Source organism: Haemaphysalis longicornis, unplaced genomic scaffold (genome assembly GCF_048455015.1).
Source record: "Haemaphysalis longicornis isolate Haplotype H1 unplaced genomic scaffold, Haemaphysalis longicornis Haplotype H1 scaffold_4, whole genome shotgun sequence".
Taxonomy (NCBI): Eukaryota; Metazoa; Arthropoda; class Arachnida; order Ixodida; family Ixodidae; genus Haemaphysalis; species Haemaphysalis longicornis.
The window spans coordinates 138290080-138305204 of NW_027526361.1; the positions used below are offsets into that span (position 1 = coordinate 138290080).

General features: G+C 46.1%; 1 protein-coding gene across 1 annotated transcript in view; it reads left to right on the forward strand.

Annotated features, from left to right (window-relative positions):
• The first annotated feature begins 3580 nt into the window (after positions 1 to 3580).
• The window catches only part of LOC144180030 (cholinesterase-like), a 30039-nt gene continuing 18494 nt past the window's right edge, over positions 3581 to 15125 (forward strand). Inside the window, exons 1-2 of the mRNA XM_077708437.1 lie at positions 3581 to 3774; positions 11549 to 13039. Of these exons, the coding sequence (XP_077564563.1) occupies positions 3581 to 3774; positions 11549 to 13039 (1685 nt within the window). The remainder of the gene's footprint in view (positions 3775 to 11548; positions 13040 to 15125) is intronic.

A 15125-nucleotide genomic window follows, 5' to 3' on the forward strand; every position in this document is an offset into this window, starting at 1 on the left:
CGTGCTTCTACGAAACACGCTGCACACTGCCGTCGATGCAGGCAGAGCTTACGGCCACCCGGGACAGCTTGCAAGCACTAACTGCTCCTCTTCATCAAGCCCCTGGAGGTACTACTTTACAAATTTATACAGATTTCACGGCGGCCGTACGGAATTTACGTCGGGTAAATAACAACTCAGCTGTCTCGAGGGACTTTCATGACATACTGGACACGTACCCCTGCCCTTTGCGGCTCTCGTGGGTCCGGCGAAATACTCTCACCGCTCACAATGCGCGGATGGTGCCTGCCACAGTGCATGTATTCCACTACCATTGCCTTTACTGCCACTAGACATCCCAGAACAGTTTCTCCAAAGGAAAGAAGATCTTCGTCTTGCCACACGAGCTATAATTCCACCATGTGGAACGGACTTCCCTAGCAGACTCGCTCAATGAGAGGAGGTCTTGCAGCTTACATTTCGTGTTGGTGGAGCCCTCCCTCCCGCTTTTACCCGAGCGTGGCCACCACGTTACCATGCCCCGTTCGCACAGAACTGTGCCTTTTTGCACGGCTCCTGCCGACCATGCGGACACTGAACATTTGCTGTGGACTTGCCCTTCACTGAAAGCGGCGAGAACAAGACACCTCCGAGGCACAGGCCTCAACCCTGGCAGACAACCTCACCTTCATCGGTGGATTTGGGGACCCCATCATCGCTCCCTCGTTGCGCTTCTTCGCGAAACGGGGGTAAATCTATACCTGTGACGTATATTTATGCCAACGGGCATACTATCGCATTAAAAAAACTTTTCAGGTGAATGTGTAATTCACCTATTCGCCATTTCAGGCAATGGGTAGCACTACTGTGATGGCATTAAAAATATAAAGGAAGCCTGTTCCTTGTTGTGCGATCAACTTTGCGATTCTGGAGGTTTCAGCGAAGTAATGGGTGGTATGAGTGTGCACCAAAAATGTGATCAGATTTAGCTGCTCTTGTCGTTTGGATGCACTTGTTCTACACACAAACAAAACGCGCCAATCTATCCAACTGCAGAAAAACAAAAGAGAGCGTCGGTTTGCGTAAGAAATTATGTTTTGTCGCCATTCCGATTGATTTGAAAGAATACAGTTCGGCTGCTTCACTTTGAAACAAAATTTTACAAAAACCGGCGTCCTAGTTACCATCTGCCCGAAAAAGTGCCCTCATATGTGAAGACCTTCAAAACGATTTTTCACAGCAACGGTTTGAACAAATGACTGCAAGTAACAAAGAGCAAGCTAGCTATTTCTGGCCCATAAAACGATACCCCGGAACGTCGCATTCGTAAAGGGTGCAGAAGCCCGAAGAGGGAAATAAAAAAGAACATGTACCTTCCTCCATTAATAATTCAGAGCTAGTATTTTGTTTGCATTTGAAGTGTCTGTCATATGCTGTGTACCGTGTACCGTGATGTGCACAGCGGCAGGATTAGCTGCTGAATACATTGCAGCGGTGTTCATCTTGACAGGGCATGCAATCATTCAGTGGCAATTAGGCTTTCAAAACGCGGGACGGACTACTCAGCTCGAACGTTGCTCCAGTTAGCTAAATATGTGAGAGTTACTGTGCATATACTATGAACTTTGAAAGTACCTTATTTCTACTACACTCGAGCCCACATATAACGTCCCCACTTAAAACGAACTTTCGCTTATAACGAACAAAACTGGCGTGACAGTCAAAATATACGTTTTTAAATGGCATAAAATCCCACGTACAACGAACGTCTGTATTTATTTCTTCTGCGCGGGCGGCATTATTTGGTTTGACTGTGGCCTTCATCGGGTTGTTGTTGTTTTTGTGCCAATTCCGAGGACATTCTAGGTCAACTCCGTATTGAGAATGAAGATTGAATATTATTTCTGGTTAATTAATGTGTAATAACATAAACAATACGAGTGGTTATTATGGCGGGAATAAAATGCATATGGGTTGAATATGGGCGGTCGTGAGAGATGGCGTGTTTCTGTGTGCTGCTGTAAAATATAACAGTATAAATTAAGCATGTTACCAACCCACGCGGCTGCATCTGCCACCCAGCGGAAACTTTATTCGTTCTGGTGGCACGCTACCCTATCGAGGCGCACCTAACCCTAAGTAACATGCATTGCTGGGCGAAATAAGAAAACTGAGGGTAATCCAGTGTTAGAAAGTCTGCCGGATGAGGGAGGTTTTCTGAAATGATAGGCAAGGGCAGGCGCCTAATCGTTGGCTCTACTTATATAATGGGCCAGATGATATTCGTAGAGAGATGATCCGACCAGTGCAAATCCGGGTCGAGGAAACTGGGACGGAGGGTACCCCTCACTTCTATAGTCTCACCTTTCACTTCCCCTCCTGACATCAGTATAATTAAGATTGACTGACTTGCCTCCACCCATCGCGGTAGCTGGAAGGCTAAGGCGTTCAGCTGTGGAACAATGGGACGGGCTGACCCACGGCTGTCTCTAGCCGCGGCGGTAGATTTTCTGGTGGAAGAGAAGAAGAAAACAAAAATTGGCGCAGGTTCTACAAGTGGTACAAGGCTGGAGAAATAACGGAGCTGGGGGTCGGCCTACCTTCTTCGCGTCTGGCTAAGTTTTGGTAGGTTTTACTAGGCTTTTCTAAGTTTTGTTAGGTTTTCCGCTAGGATATAGGCTGAGCGTTAAAGGGTTCAGGCTAAGTTTAATTTTACAAGGCCGCTCCTGTCCGTTCCCCACACTGACAGCGGATCCGAGGGGGGAAGTAGCTAGATCGACGCCCAGCTTCCCTGTTTCTCCAGCCCTGCACCATGAGTGGAAGGTGCTCCATTATTTTGCGTATTGGTAGCTCAAGAAAGACGGTCGCCTTTAAAATGCCACTCAAAATGGCGCGGTTACGCATACTCCACTTCTGCTCACACTCGAGCAGGCCGGAAAGCCCGCTTCATTCTTATAATACCTATCTGTGCTGGTGCACTTTTTACTTGGGGCATAGTTTTTTAGATGCGGAGCATCTCTCGCTCGGGGGTATGTCCCGCGGTGTCGGCGTCCGCACTCACACTGCGCATGCGCATCTCTCATCCTTCCCGCTCTCCAACAGCTGCGCGTTACTCTCTCCACTTCTCTCCTGCCATCTGCTTGCGCTTCTCCTGCGTTCTCGCTTCTGCTCTCGCGGCGCATGCGCTACTCTCCTCCTCTAGTCTCATCTCCTTCAAGTGTGAATATAAAGTGGGTAGAGCGCTGCGCGCGTTCAGTGCAGCGCTTACTTCGGTTGACTTTGTTGATGCTTCCGATGAAGTGTGATGGAAGCAACAGTCCCGTCCATGAGTGGGCTGACGCAAGTACGCGTCAGCATCAGCCCAAACACTTATAGCAACGTTACGTCCACTCAAGACAAAGCTGCCAAGCGAAGGGCACGCGACGCTGAACGCAAACGCTTGAAGCGAGCGGCGGACCCTGAACTTCGTCAGCGCGAAGCAGCTTCGAAGCTTCAACGTCGAGCAGCGGATCCTGAGCTTCGGCAACGTCAAGCAGCGTCGGTTCGAGAACGTCGAGCGGCGGTACCGGAACTTCGACAACGTGAAGTGGAACGGAAACGTATGAGCGAGCGGCGGAACCAAACCATCGAGAACGGGAAGCCATTTGTAAACGTCAACAACGAAAGGCTGCGCCGGATGCTGCACGCGAACGCGAGCGCGCCGCGAAAGCTGCGGCGCGAGCCAAGCAGCACGGGCAGCCCGACGCTCGCTTCAAACGTGACTTCCTGGACCGGAGCTTCGGACACAGTTGCAAGGTGTGTGGCAGACTTTGGTTTGACAACAACCTTACGCGGATCGGAAACATCCAGAACAAAACTCATCGGACCAAAGCGCTGTCAGTTCTTTGCGACGAGTTCGATGCCTGCAACGACGACAAGAGCAACCCCCCGATGCTCCGCATCCTACTCAGGGTTCCCTTCCGGAAGATGGGGTAATTTTGTACTATTTTTTTGCTAACGCCACGGGATCAAGTGTAAACCACCCCGCTGATAAAAACGCTCGTTTGGGGTTACTCCGGCGCACGTGAAAGTAACCCAGGTGGTGGAAATTATTCCGAAACTGTCCCATACGGCGAGCCTGAGTCAAAGTGTAGCTTCCCCGCATCCCTTCTCCTTTGTGTAAGGAAACCTCATTGGCTCCACGAGGCTAAAAAACCAGTTGAGGAGTGGCACAGTGCTCCTAGATTTCATAGAGGAGACCAATTTGTCACAGGCATGATCCAAAAAGAAAAGTTAATAAAGGAAAGGTTGTTGCTCAACATGCGGCTCCTATATGGTGAGGCCACCACTACGGAGCATTGCCCGAAGGAAACGCCTGCTTCTGATGCTCTAATGTCGTCTCTCCTATCATCTGACATATCTCTCTGTTAAAAATACTGAGTATGTGTCGCGACGGCTGCTATCCAAAATATTGATGGAGCATGGCACGGAAACGAGGTTACCAGCTGCTCGCGTCTTTATTGGAAGCCTCACTTTTGCGGTTTCCGGCGCAGCTGCAGCCCTTCGCAGGACGGATGGCAATCACGTGCCACAACAAAGGCTGGTAATGTAATATTGCGTCGGATAGGCTTCCTCCCGTAAACATAATGTGCCGATAAAGCATCTAGTGACAGAACCAAATCTTATTTATCTCCGGAACGGGAAACCAATATATTGATTGTAGGGTTTAAGGCGCCGACGCAACGCAGGCGATGAGGCGCGCTGTAGTGGAGGGGTCCGGAATAATTTTGACCACCTGGAGATCTTTAACGAGCGCCAAAATCTGGTACACGCGGGCGTTTTTGCTTTTCGCCTCCATCAGCAAACCGGACTACGCGGCTGGGAATTCAACCCGTGACCTCGTGCTCAGCAGCGCAACGCCTTAGCCACTGACCCACCGCGGCGGGTGTGCGAAAAGGTAAGCCATCCATATTTGTTGCCTTTACTCGGTTAAACGGGTATAATACAAAATGGGCTATTTCACTATTGAAGCATTAAACATGAAACATCTATTAAACGCATATACCCATAGACATCAAACACGTACACATCTAATAAAACATGTAACAAATAATGGAAAATAAAAGAAGGGGCCATATTCTTCTGGTTTGCAGCAAAATACGCATAGATGAGATGAATGCCCGTCACATTTCTGGAAATGAAAATATACCTTAGCGGAAATGGAAATATACCTGGATATGGAAATATACCTCAGCGCAACGTTGTGATTTCTACAGTACATTCACAATACTCACGAATGAGTGAATTTCAAACATAAAAAAAATATTTCAAAATTGAGAAATCAATGGAGAGTTCTCGGCGGTGAGGTTGAAGAAGCTGCGAATATTTAAATCTAGTTTGCGTTATAAACATCCAAGCGCCCATGAGAGTACAGTCGTCCAACGTCTTAGCTGGAGCAACATTCTCCGCACCTATGGTGTCCTTTCTTAGGCTAAAGTTACTTATGCTAACCTACGCCCTTACGTAAAAGTTGCAGTGAAGTCCTCGATCCTGGTTTGGACCGTTTTACGTCACAATGTTCGGACTGTGCCTAGCTTAAGCACATTAGGCTGCAGCTAATCCTACGAGCGACTGCATCAGCTGAAAGCTTAAGCGAAACGGTTCGTTTTCCAAAAATGGTAATCTGCATGTATTTATGACTTTATTTTTTTTTACTTTCACGGTTTTGTGTACACAACAACGTATGCAGAAAATACTTCTACATATGATCTGTTAAGGCTTTTTGGTGGCCCTATAAAAAAAATGAAGTAGAAAAAGTATTCCTTCAATGCGGAAGGTATAAATTGTTAAAGTGGAATAAAATAGGAACCACGAAAACATACCTGTCTTGAGACGTCGCAAAGAACACGCAATGTACCCAGTGAAAGCTAGGCCATGTTGGCAAATGGGCATTATTCTGAACTCCCGTAATGTGACCGAGGGAATATCGTGTTGCCTTTAACTTACTGTAAATTTTCTTACTCCCGCAAATCAGGAATAAAATGTTCGGTGGAATTTGGTAATGTTTCTACAGCAGTGCACCGCTGATACTAAAACTTACATGCACATGTTGGGTTTTCGGTCGCAATGAATTGCCATGGGTCTACCTAACATTTCTTATTTATGACTTTGGGGGGGGGGTTCTGTAGGAATTAATACTTCTTTAAACACCTGCATAGTTCTTTGAAACGAAAATTGTGTGACGGCGTACAGCGAAACGAAGGTAACGCATGGCTGTGTGATGTATTTCGATTTTACCGGTGGGTTTAGAACAGCTGCTGCGAGAGTCCGGGGCCGACTTTGTACCGTTTTCGCACTGGCGTCAGTAGTGTGCATGTGGGTTCGGCACTTTGGCTCTGCTCTCAGAAGGAAACGCAGGGCGCGCACTGGCACGAGGCAGTGATCACACCACCACAAAACTATGCTTCTCCTCAAACCGTAAGTATTTTGCGATTAGCGTTTTGTTCCTGTCTTGCAAAACGCGTAAGGTTCCTTGTTTTGGGTGTTTTTGTTCAGTATAGGGCTTGCGCGTTATGCGTTCATTCTCTCTTCTTCGAATCGGCGTTTTCAGAGTCGGAGTTGAGTTTTCGCAATTGGCGTCCATTGTGCAGCGTACCCATAAGGATGTAAGTTCCATTTCTTGCAGACGATTTAGCAGGGTCCGCCTCCACTGCATGGCAATGTGGTTTAAATATGCCACTCTTAAGTTACCAATCTTTTTCTTTCTGGAAATAACAATCCGGGGCGTTCTAAATTTCACAGTGCATTTATGAAGGCATGCCAGACTTGTACTCACTCCGCGCTGATCACTGTACTGGTAGCAGCACTAATTTTAGCATTGTTCAAACACCGGCATGTTTCATAGTAAGTATTCCTTGAATACTGAGATGATATTTCTTAAACTATGACACGCGAAAAAAGAAGAGGATCAGGAAGCATAACCCTGTATTGCTGTCATATAATGGGAAGTAGAAAGCGTTCGATGGTTGTCGGTCATTCATGGCGGCTGGCGTCCGTTGTTAGAGGAGCCATGCTCAGCTGCAGTTTGGAAGAAAACTTTCTTTTTACCTTAATAGCGGCGACGTCACATTCTAAATAAACTGACAGTTCAAGTTTACCACTTTGCGAACTTCGTGGAGGCACCTCGCAATAGGCAAACCAGTGCATTGATTTCATTCGAGCCCTCAATAAACTGTAAACAGCACACCATAACTTTAACTTTTTTTATTATTTTGTAGTGGTATGTTAGTGTGCGATCGCGCACGTGTTTCGTGTGAGAAAGTGTCGAGAAAGTGTCTGCGAGAAAGTCTCCCTACAAAATTTGTCCTTGCCTTGCTCGTGGAGTATGTACTCGTTGCTGCTCCCAGAGACAGAAACTGTGCCGAGAAACAGAAATAAAGCCACCGTTGCACACAAAGCCAGCTTGACGTTAAAGATCGTGTAGAAGTTTTCAGGATTCTCACTTAAAGCTCAAATGTCGGGGTGGCGCTTGTCTTAATTTTATGGTTAACTCCATTAGCATTCTTTGGCGCTTACCTCAGAGCATAAGTTGTGCAACAGCTTTTACCTGCATGACCGAACATAGTTTTCGGAGTTAACACTGTAGCCCTTATAATAGCCCTAACGTCACATAATTGACTGAGACTACTTTGAGAAGAAAAACACAATAAAAAAAACAAAATTGTTGCAAGCGACCTTACTAAGGGAACAATTTTGTTCATGCAAACGACACAAAATGAAGTACCCTAAAAGCAACCAAAAACAAGAAAAAGGATTGGGAACCATTGGTTTAATGCGGCCGTACCTCCATAAACAAGGATGATTGAAGAAATCAGCAGGTAATCTGGATTGTTCGTGCGAAAAAGTCACAAACAAAAATGACGGAACTAAAATCATACTAAAAAACACAACATTTTTTTACGTTTTTCTCTGTCACTTAATAAGAACACGTAGAGTAAACTTAAACAGAAGCAGAAAAAAAGAAAAAAAAGTAAAAATACGTAATTGGCGAAGCTAAGTAATTTAATGGTTGTGAAAATGTAACTGTAGTTCACTCCTATCAAAAACAAAACAAAGACAGTTACAAAGATAAGAACGTAGTCGCCGCAAAGTACCGATTGCAGGCCCAAAGTAGACCAGGTAGCCCAGAAATGCTGTGACATTTGGCTATGAAAGTGAAGATAAGCAGAAGCGGGGTAAGAATGTTAACCATTAAGGATGTGATGGATGGCCACGAGGGGGATTGACCGCGCAATTGAGCCAGCGATAATGACAGCGACGACGACAATTAAGAGGGGCCGCGCGTGAGCGATCGCGGCAGCTGGAACGACAACAGCTGGAAGCATGTGGGGAAACAGGGCGCGCTTACGGGGAAACGGCACCGTGGGTTGCCTGGTCCACGGGCCACCTCCTGCAAGCCCGTCGCTACCGTCCACCTAGCCGCGAGAGCGCATGTGGGCTCCGTCATCATGGCGCTGGTGCGCCGACTGCAGGCCCTCCGTTCTTGCTGTTGGGCACTGCCATTCCTGATGTTGAGCCGCTGGAAACATATCGCGACGGAACGTGAGCTCACTCGCTATCGGCCATTGCTGTCCAACCTTTCGAACCGCCAGACTACAATGTGTACCTTCAAACGGTTGGCTGTGCGTTCCGCGTGAACCCAACCTATCCGATCTATAACGTACCGTCTTCTATTAAGCTCACGTCCTGTGCTTGTCCTCCATCCTGTGAAATATAGTTGTCGGGTTGTAAAGACCGTTCATCTTTCTTCCTGCGTGCTCTTTGGCGCATTCTTCACAAAAGTGGCGAGCCGGCCAGGATCCCACCCTTGACATTTGCAGGAAGGAGTTGAGTGCTGCGAGAACACTTCATTGAAGACTATATCATGAATGTTGAAAAGCTAGTGGTCATCGGGACGCAGCTGGAATTTCGCCAGTAGATTGATACCCAGCGGGCGGAGTAGCGTGCAGAGAGGGAAGCTGAGGGACCACTACTCCGAGAGGCTGCAGAAATAAAAAAAAGAGCAACGGCGGCAAGCTGCCTAAAGGCCTAAAGGAGCGCCGAAAGAGCGAGGGAAGAAGCTGAGAGAGCCGAGGAAGCTGCTGAGAGAAAAATGAGAGTCCTGGAGTTGAAGATTTATCTTCAAGAAGGGTCGCAAAACACCACCAATACTACCCTAAGCCAAACCTACTCAAATGTACCCGCCGGGAATCCCGAGAAGCGCATACTCTTTCAATTCAATTCCATTAAATTCAGTTTATTTCAACATCAAGGATGTTTGGAGGCACAGACAAAAAGCCATACAAAGGCTTGACAAAGGTCTGGGCCCCGTACATGGCACACAGTGGAGAGTAACGGGAGGTCGTGTACATATATTGGCAACAAAGCAATTACATGTTTTTCGCGTACAGAAGCAAAGCGCCACTTTAGTAAAACAAAACAAACGATAACAAAGAACAGAGACCATAGTATAGGGACTAGATCAGGGTCAGGATTGTGTGTGCACCAGGAGGTAAGTAAACCATTCCATAATGTGTGACATGCTGTTTCTCTGCGTTTTTGAAACGTTGCGAGATATGCTTCGACAAACTAGTCACAGGTGCCACTTTTCTGTTGATTGGTGTAAGCTAGATAGCGTTCGTACACCGTTTTTCTGGACTGTGCGAAGCCACATAGTATGTGCGCTGTTTACCTTTTCTTTCCGCGGTGGGCGGGGGTGCTTTAGTATGTCTGTTTTATTTGTATTGATTCTGATTTACTTTTATCATTGGTGCTTCACCACTCCGTCATTAGCTTGCTGCCTGCGATTGGGTAAGCGTGATGAGTTTGGTTTTGTGCAAAGTGTCACTGTTTTTTTTCTCTCATCTACAAACTGTTTTTTATAAAAAAATACCTTTGGGCTTTCGCTCGTTTTTGCTGATTTTTTTTTTGGCTGTTAACCTGCCATAGGTTGGCTGGAGCGGATTTCGTTCCCCCATGTTTTTTCTAACGGAGAACACAGAATCGATCAATAAATAAAAGGCGTAGAACTGACTGCACTTTGTTTAATTTGCTACTTCAAGTTGCGGTTTTCATTAGTTTATTTTCGTGTAAATGTATTCTATATTTGCGTTATTACAAAAACTCAGCTATGTTAAGTTTCGACTAATGAAGTTTTGTGCACCATGGAGGTGTTACAAGCAGGTGCGTGTTTGCTATGTTTTCACTGCTTATGTTCGTGATTCTCCCTTATTTTGTCATTGTTACAATGTCGTGAAATTCCGAACTAAGATGAAATAATGTGCATTTGCGCTATTATGGCCAGTAAATGACAATATCAGCGTAAATGTCAACTCTGGAGTTGGACGTTAAGTTTCTAAGGTATCATTAAAACTGACTTAGAAGTCATGCAATTGTGTGCAGATACAAGCCATTGCAAGGTTGGTTATGGGGTCTACTCGCGGAAAAAAAAGAGTCACGCAAGAAGCGCGACAACATTTCTTCGATGTCGCACTCCAGTACACCTGCTTTGGCAGTGCTTGGCATTACAAGATTTAATGTTAGCATCCTTATAATGCTAGTAAAAGACATAACGCTTCTCTGAGGACCATATTTTGGACCATGGAAACCAATAAATAGTAGACCGGAAATAAACTATAACGCTGGCAATTAAATCGGTGTAAGGAGACTGGCATATATACTTTTTCTTTTGTCGAGGGAACAGTAATATTATGAAGGCATGACACAGTAATGCCTACTAGAGTCCACGCAAGATGACGGACGTTGGCGTGTAGCTCCTGAATTCCTCCCACCATATGCTTTTAGTCTTTCGCTAACACTTTTCTCCATGGCGCCACATCTTCGGTGCACTCCCGTGTCAAATTATCTATTGCATTTCACATGCTGCAGCTTAATCAGTTATAAAACTGTCTACCTTGTGCTAAATTTTATCAAGGAAAGATAAAAACGTTTCCCTTTCATCGCAATGAACCATTCAAGCAACTTCAAGCACAACGACAAAGCAAAATACTTCACTGCCTGAGGGCAATTACTTTTCAGACTAGGATGAGACAAGCGCAGAGTTACTAATAACTTTAAACACGTATTTTGTGCCGCAGAGTGTACACACGAATGTTATCAAACAAAACTGATTAAAAACAGGGAAACACGCAAACAACCTATTCAAACAAAAAAAATATCTCTGCGGAAGCCTTTATCCTAATGAAACCAGTGTCAGGAGCCTTTACAACGGTCCTCTAAAAGCTTCATAAAAGACCGCTGCAAAGGTAACCGTGGAAAGTGTGCCTGAAGCAGTCCCCAAACCACAGTTCTTTTGTTTGGACCGCTGAGTAAGCATTTTGCAAGGCTTCGAAGGACAAGGCGAATACAGAAACCCTTAGGTCACCCTACTGTCATTAAAAATGTCTGTGCCGGATAATTAAATTGATACAAGCGCAAGAACATGCAGATGTACACAAAAAACTGGATGCGTCCTTGATTATAGTCATTGCTGTCTTTTGGGGGCAGTTTGTCAGATTAATTGACAATTTTATCTCGTTGCATTGACCTGCAGGGGACGGCCTGTTGCAAGCAAGTGGAGGAGCTTTCTCTTCGTTGTGCTGTTTTTGGCATCAGTTGTAACCGCTGACTCGATCATCGTCAACGCAAAAGATGGTCTCGTTCGTGGCGACTCACAAATTATCCTGGATAGGGAGGTCAAGATATTCCTAGGCATCCCCTACGCCATCCCTCCTGTTGGAAGCCTGCGCTTTCTTAAACCAAGACCACACCGGCCGTGGCAAGGCGTCTACAACGCAACCAGCGTGAAGCCTTCCTGCATGCAACCACGTGTTCCATGGGTTTTCGTAATACCGACAAGTCTTTCAGAAGACTGCCTCTACCTGAATTTGTGGGCACCGAATACATCAAAAAATATCGAATTACCAGTACTTGTTTGGTTCCATGGTGGAATATTTAAGATAGGATCTGCCTATGAAACAAGATACAACCCTTCAGCAATGGTCGCACTCAAAGACGTCATTGTCGTCTCCGCCAACTTTCGTTCAGCCATGTTCGGCTTCCTAGATGCCGACAAAATTGGAGCACCCGGGAACGTGGCTCTCTGGGATCAGCTGTTGGTGATGCGCTGGGTTCGTTCCAACATTGCTGCATTCGGTGGCGATCCCGAGCTTGTCACCGTGTTCGGCGAGAGTTCCGGTGCTATGGACATTCACCTTCACATGATGTCACCATACAGCGCTGGCCTGTTCCAGCGGGCCTTTCTAATGAGCGGGACAGAAAGCAGCGACGCGAACATCGACTCCGTGTTCGAGAGCATTGGAATAGGAAATAAGGTTGCCTGGGAGTTGGGATGTGCTGACGCATTCCAAGACCTTACAACACACCCTTTCAAAGTGCTCAGATGTCTCCGTAACAAGCCGGCTGAAGATATAATGAATGCTACAGAGAATGTGACCATGCCGAGAGTCCTAGCGTTTCTCCCAACGTTTGACACTGAGTATGTGCCGTACCTTCCCTCTATTGCAACTAAAAAAGGTCTCGTTCGCAGAGTTGATGCCATGTTGTCCATCGACGCAAATGAAGGTGCATTTTCTTTCATCATGCAACCTGACGAAGAGCTTCTAAACGATGACTTAAGTGGTTATGAGTATGCTGAGTTCAAATCCGCCGTAAAAAATAACCTTCGTAACTGGATTAAGGAGAAATTTGTTTCATTGGCCTTCAGCTACCTAGAAAACGCGACATCGAGCGACAAGGCTTCGATAAGGCAGAAAGCTGCGGACTTCTTCGGACTAACAAGCTTCGTTTGTCCCGCCAGATTCTTTGCAGAAAACCACTCCAAACAGGGTGGCAGTGTTTACGGTATGGTTTTCGGACACCGTTCAGAAAAGTCAACGTACCCGGAGTGGGTGAAAGTAACTCACATGGAAGAAATACCCTACTTTTTTGGCGTACCATTCCTGGATGTCGGAAACTACACGAATGAGGACAGAAACGTCAGTGCCTACACCATGGAGATTCTAGTGTCGTTCGCTCGAGATGGGTAAGTACGTAGGCGGTGAGCAACACACAAACCCTTTGTTCTTTGTATTGTCGAAAGTGTGAGCTCGAATCACTTCTTTAATTCAACGGAACGGGATGCGGCCGTAGCTATAAATGCGAAAGAAATGCCACTCCCAGAAAAGCAATGACTTTTTTTCCAGAGGCAAAATTTCAATTCCGGCATTCTGAACACGCAAAACGTTCATGGTGAAGCCCGTGCACAAAAAACGTACAAATATCGCTTCCCCTAGGCTTCATTAGCTAAAAGAAAATAAAATGTTATAAATATTTCCTTCATTTATAACGACGCGTAAGCATTGATTTCATTCTGACTCGCTACCATGAGGCTTGACATGATGCCCATTGGCTTTTGTATCCTCGCTTGACGGCGAGGGGTGTACTTTTTTTCGTACGACCCAAGGGCTCCGCGCCAACAGTCCTTTAGCATTTATCTCTATCAGGGGATACGCTTGCTCAGTTTAGATACGGCATCAGCCTCCAATCGCTGCTTTCAATGTCTCGTAGCATCGGCCTTTTGTTGCCGTCATTCCCATTCCATCCTGTTTGGCGCCTAATCGTCCCTTCACTACGGTCGCACTTTAGTTTACAACACGTACAAGCAAGTCCAGGGCACGTCAAGAAACTAGCCGACCTGCTTGACAAGAAGAGGCTGCTACTGCTGATGATGATGATACTGATGTTGATGATTAGCTCTCCCTTTAAATCGAAACGTCGGTTGTCAGCAACCGACTTGCCATTTTTATTTGACTTACTTGCCCTAACGTAAGAGATTTGCCTCCCCCTGAGCTCTGTTTTGAATTCCCATCGCTCCCTCCCCTTTTTTCCTACCCCGCTTTTCTAAATTCTCATCCGTTTGATTACTCCACCTACGTGCCCATCTTTTCTTTTCTTCCACCACCATTCCAGGCCCCTCTTCGTCACCTATAAGTCCTTTAAGTTGGGGCTCTCCTCTCCCCAAATCCCGAAGCCTCCGCCAACGCCGTTTCCCATCGCCACCCTTTGGTCGTATATTTATGCACTCCCTGACAATATCGTATATGGTTTCCCAATCTCAGCCACAGCATACACGCTTCATCCTGCTGCCTGCTGATACCCGTGTATGCCCGGGATCTCAGAAACCCAGGCATTGCTTCAAAGAGCAACGAACCACCTCGCGTATTGCCATGGAAACCTTCCTTCCTAATTTCTAGTTTCTGTGTCCTAAGGTATCCATGTTTTTTTGCTTCCATTCTCAGTGACAAATTTGTAGTCCCTGCTGCCTTTATTTGCTACTTAACTGCCGTGTGTACCCAACTTTTCGCTACCGCCGTTCCGCAACACCTGGTCAGCGGTCGGCTAGTACTCCTCCACCGTGTGTCTATGCTCCTTCTGAATTTGACGTTGGCTTAGGGACTCGCGCCGCTGTCGTCTGCTACTCTCCGCTTGTGAGGGGCAGCAGTTCGTGGGCTAGAAATCGCCCTCTTTGATGCTTTAGTGTATTAAAAAGCATATTTCTAGTAATCCAGCTATTTTTTTTTCAGCTTCTGACACCTCTCAATAATTTCAAACTGTATCACGAACAAGTTTACAACACACGAGGAGAGAGAGAATAACTTCCTTCAGTTTATTGGTCAGATGTTCGTATGTAACTCGTCTTTTCTAGCCTAATTGCGGGATTGGGGGCTTAAAACTACTCGATAAGTATTCAAAATGCGTAGGCTATCCTACAGCATTTTTTAGGTACACCAATCAAGACTGAACAGTTTAATGCTACTTACCAAGCAGCGGGCCCATACATGCGGAGCGAACAGTAGGAAATAAAGGGGCCGCCTTCTATTTCTTTTGTTATTGTTGACTTGTATCAGATGAATGTTTTTTTGTCGTGCACAACGCATTAATTTTTTTGCCCTGTCACAAAGACCTCCCTGAGAGGTTTGGGGATTTTGAAAAGCTCACAAGCATCATGCTGACAGCTTCTTCAGGCTGTATGGCACACAATCCCTTCTTCACACATTCGCTTTCATTATGGCTGCATTCAATAAGGTGCCTATCTCCACCATCTTTGGTGTTATCAACATCATCACCAG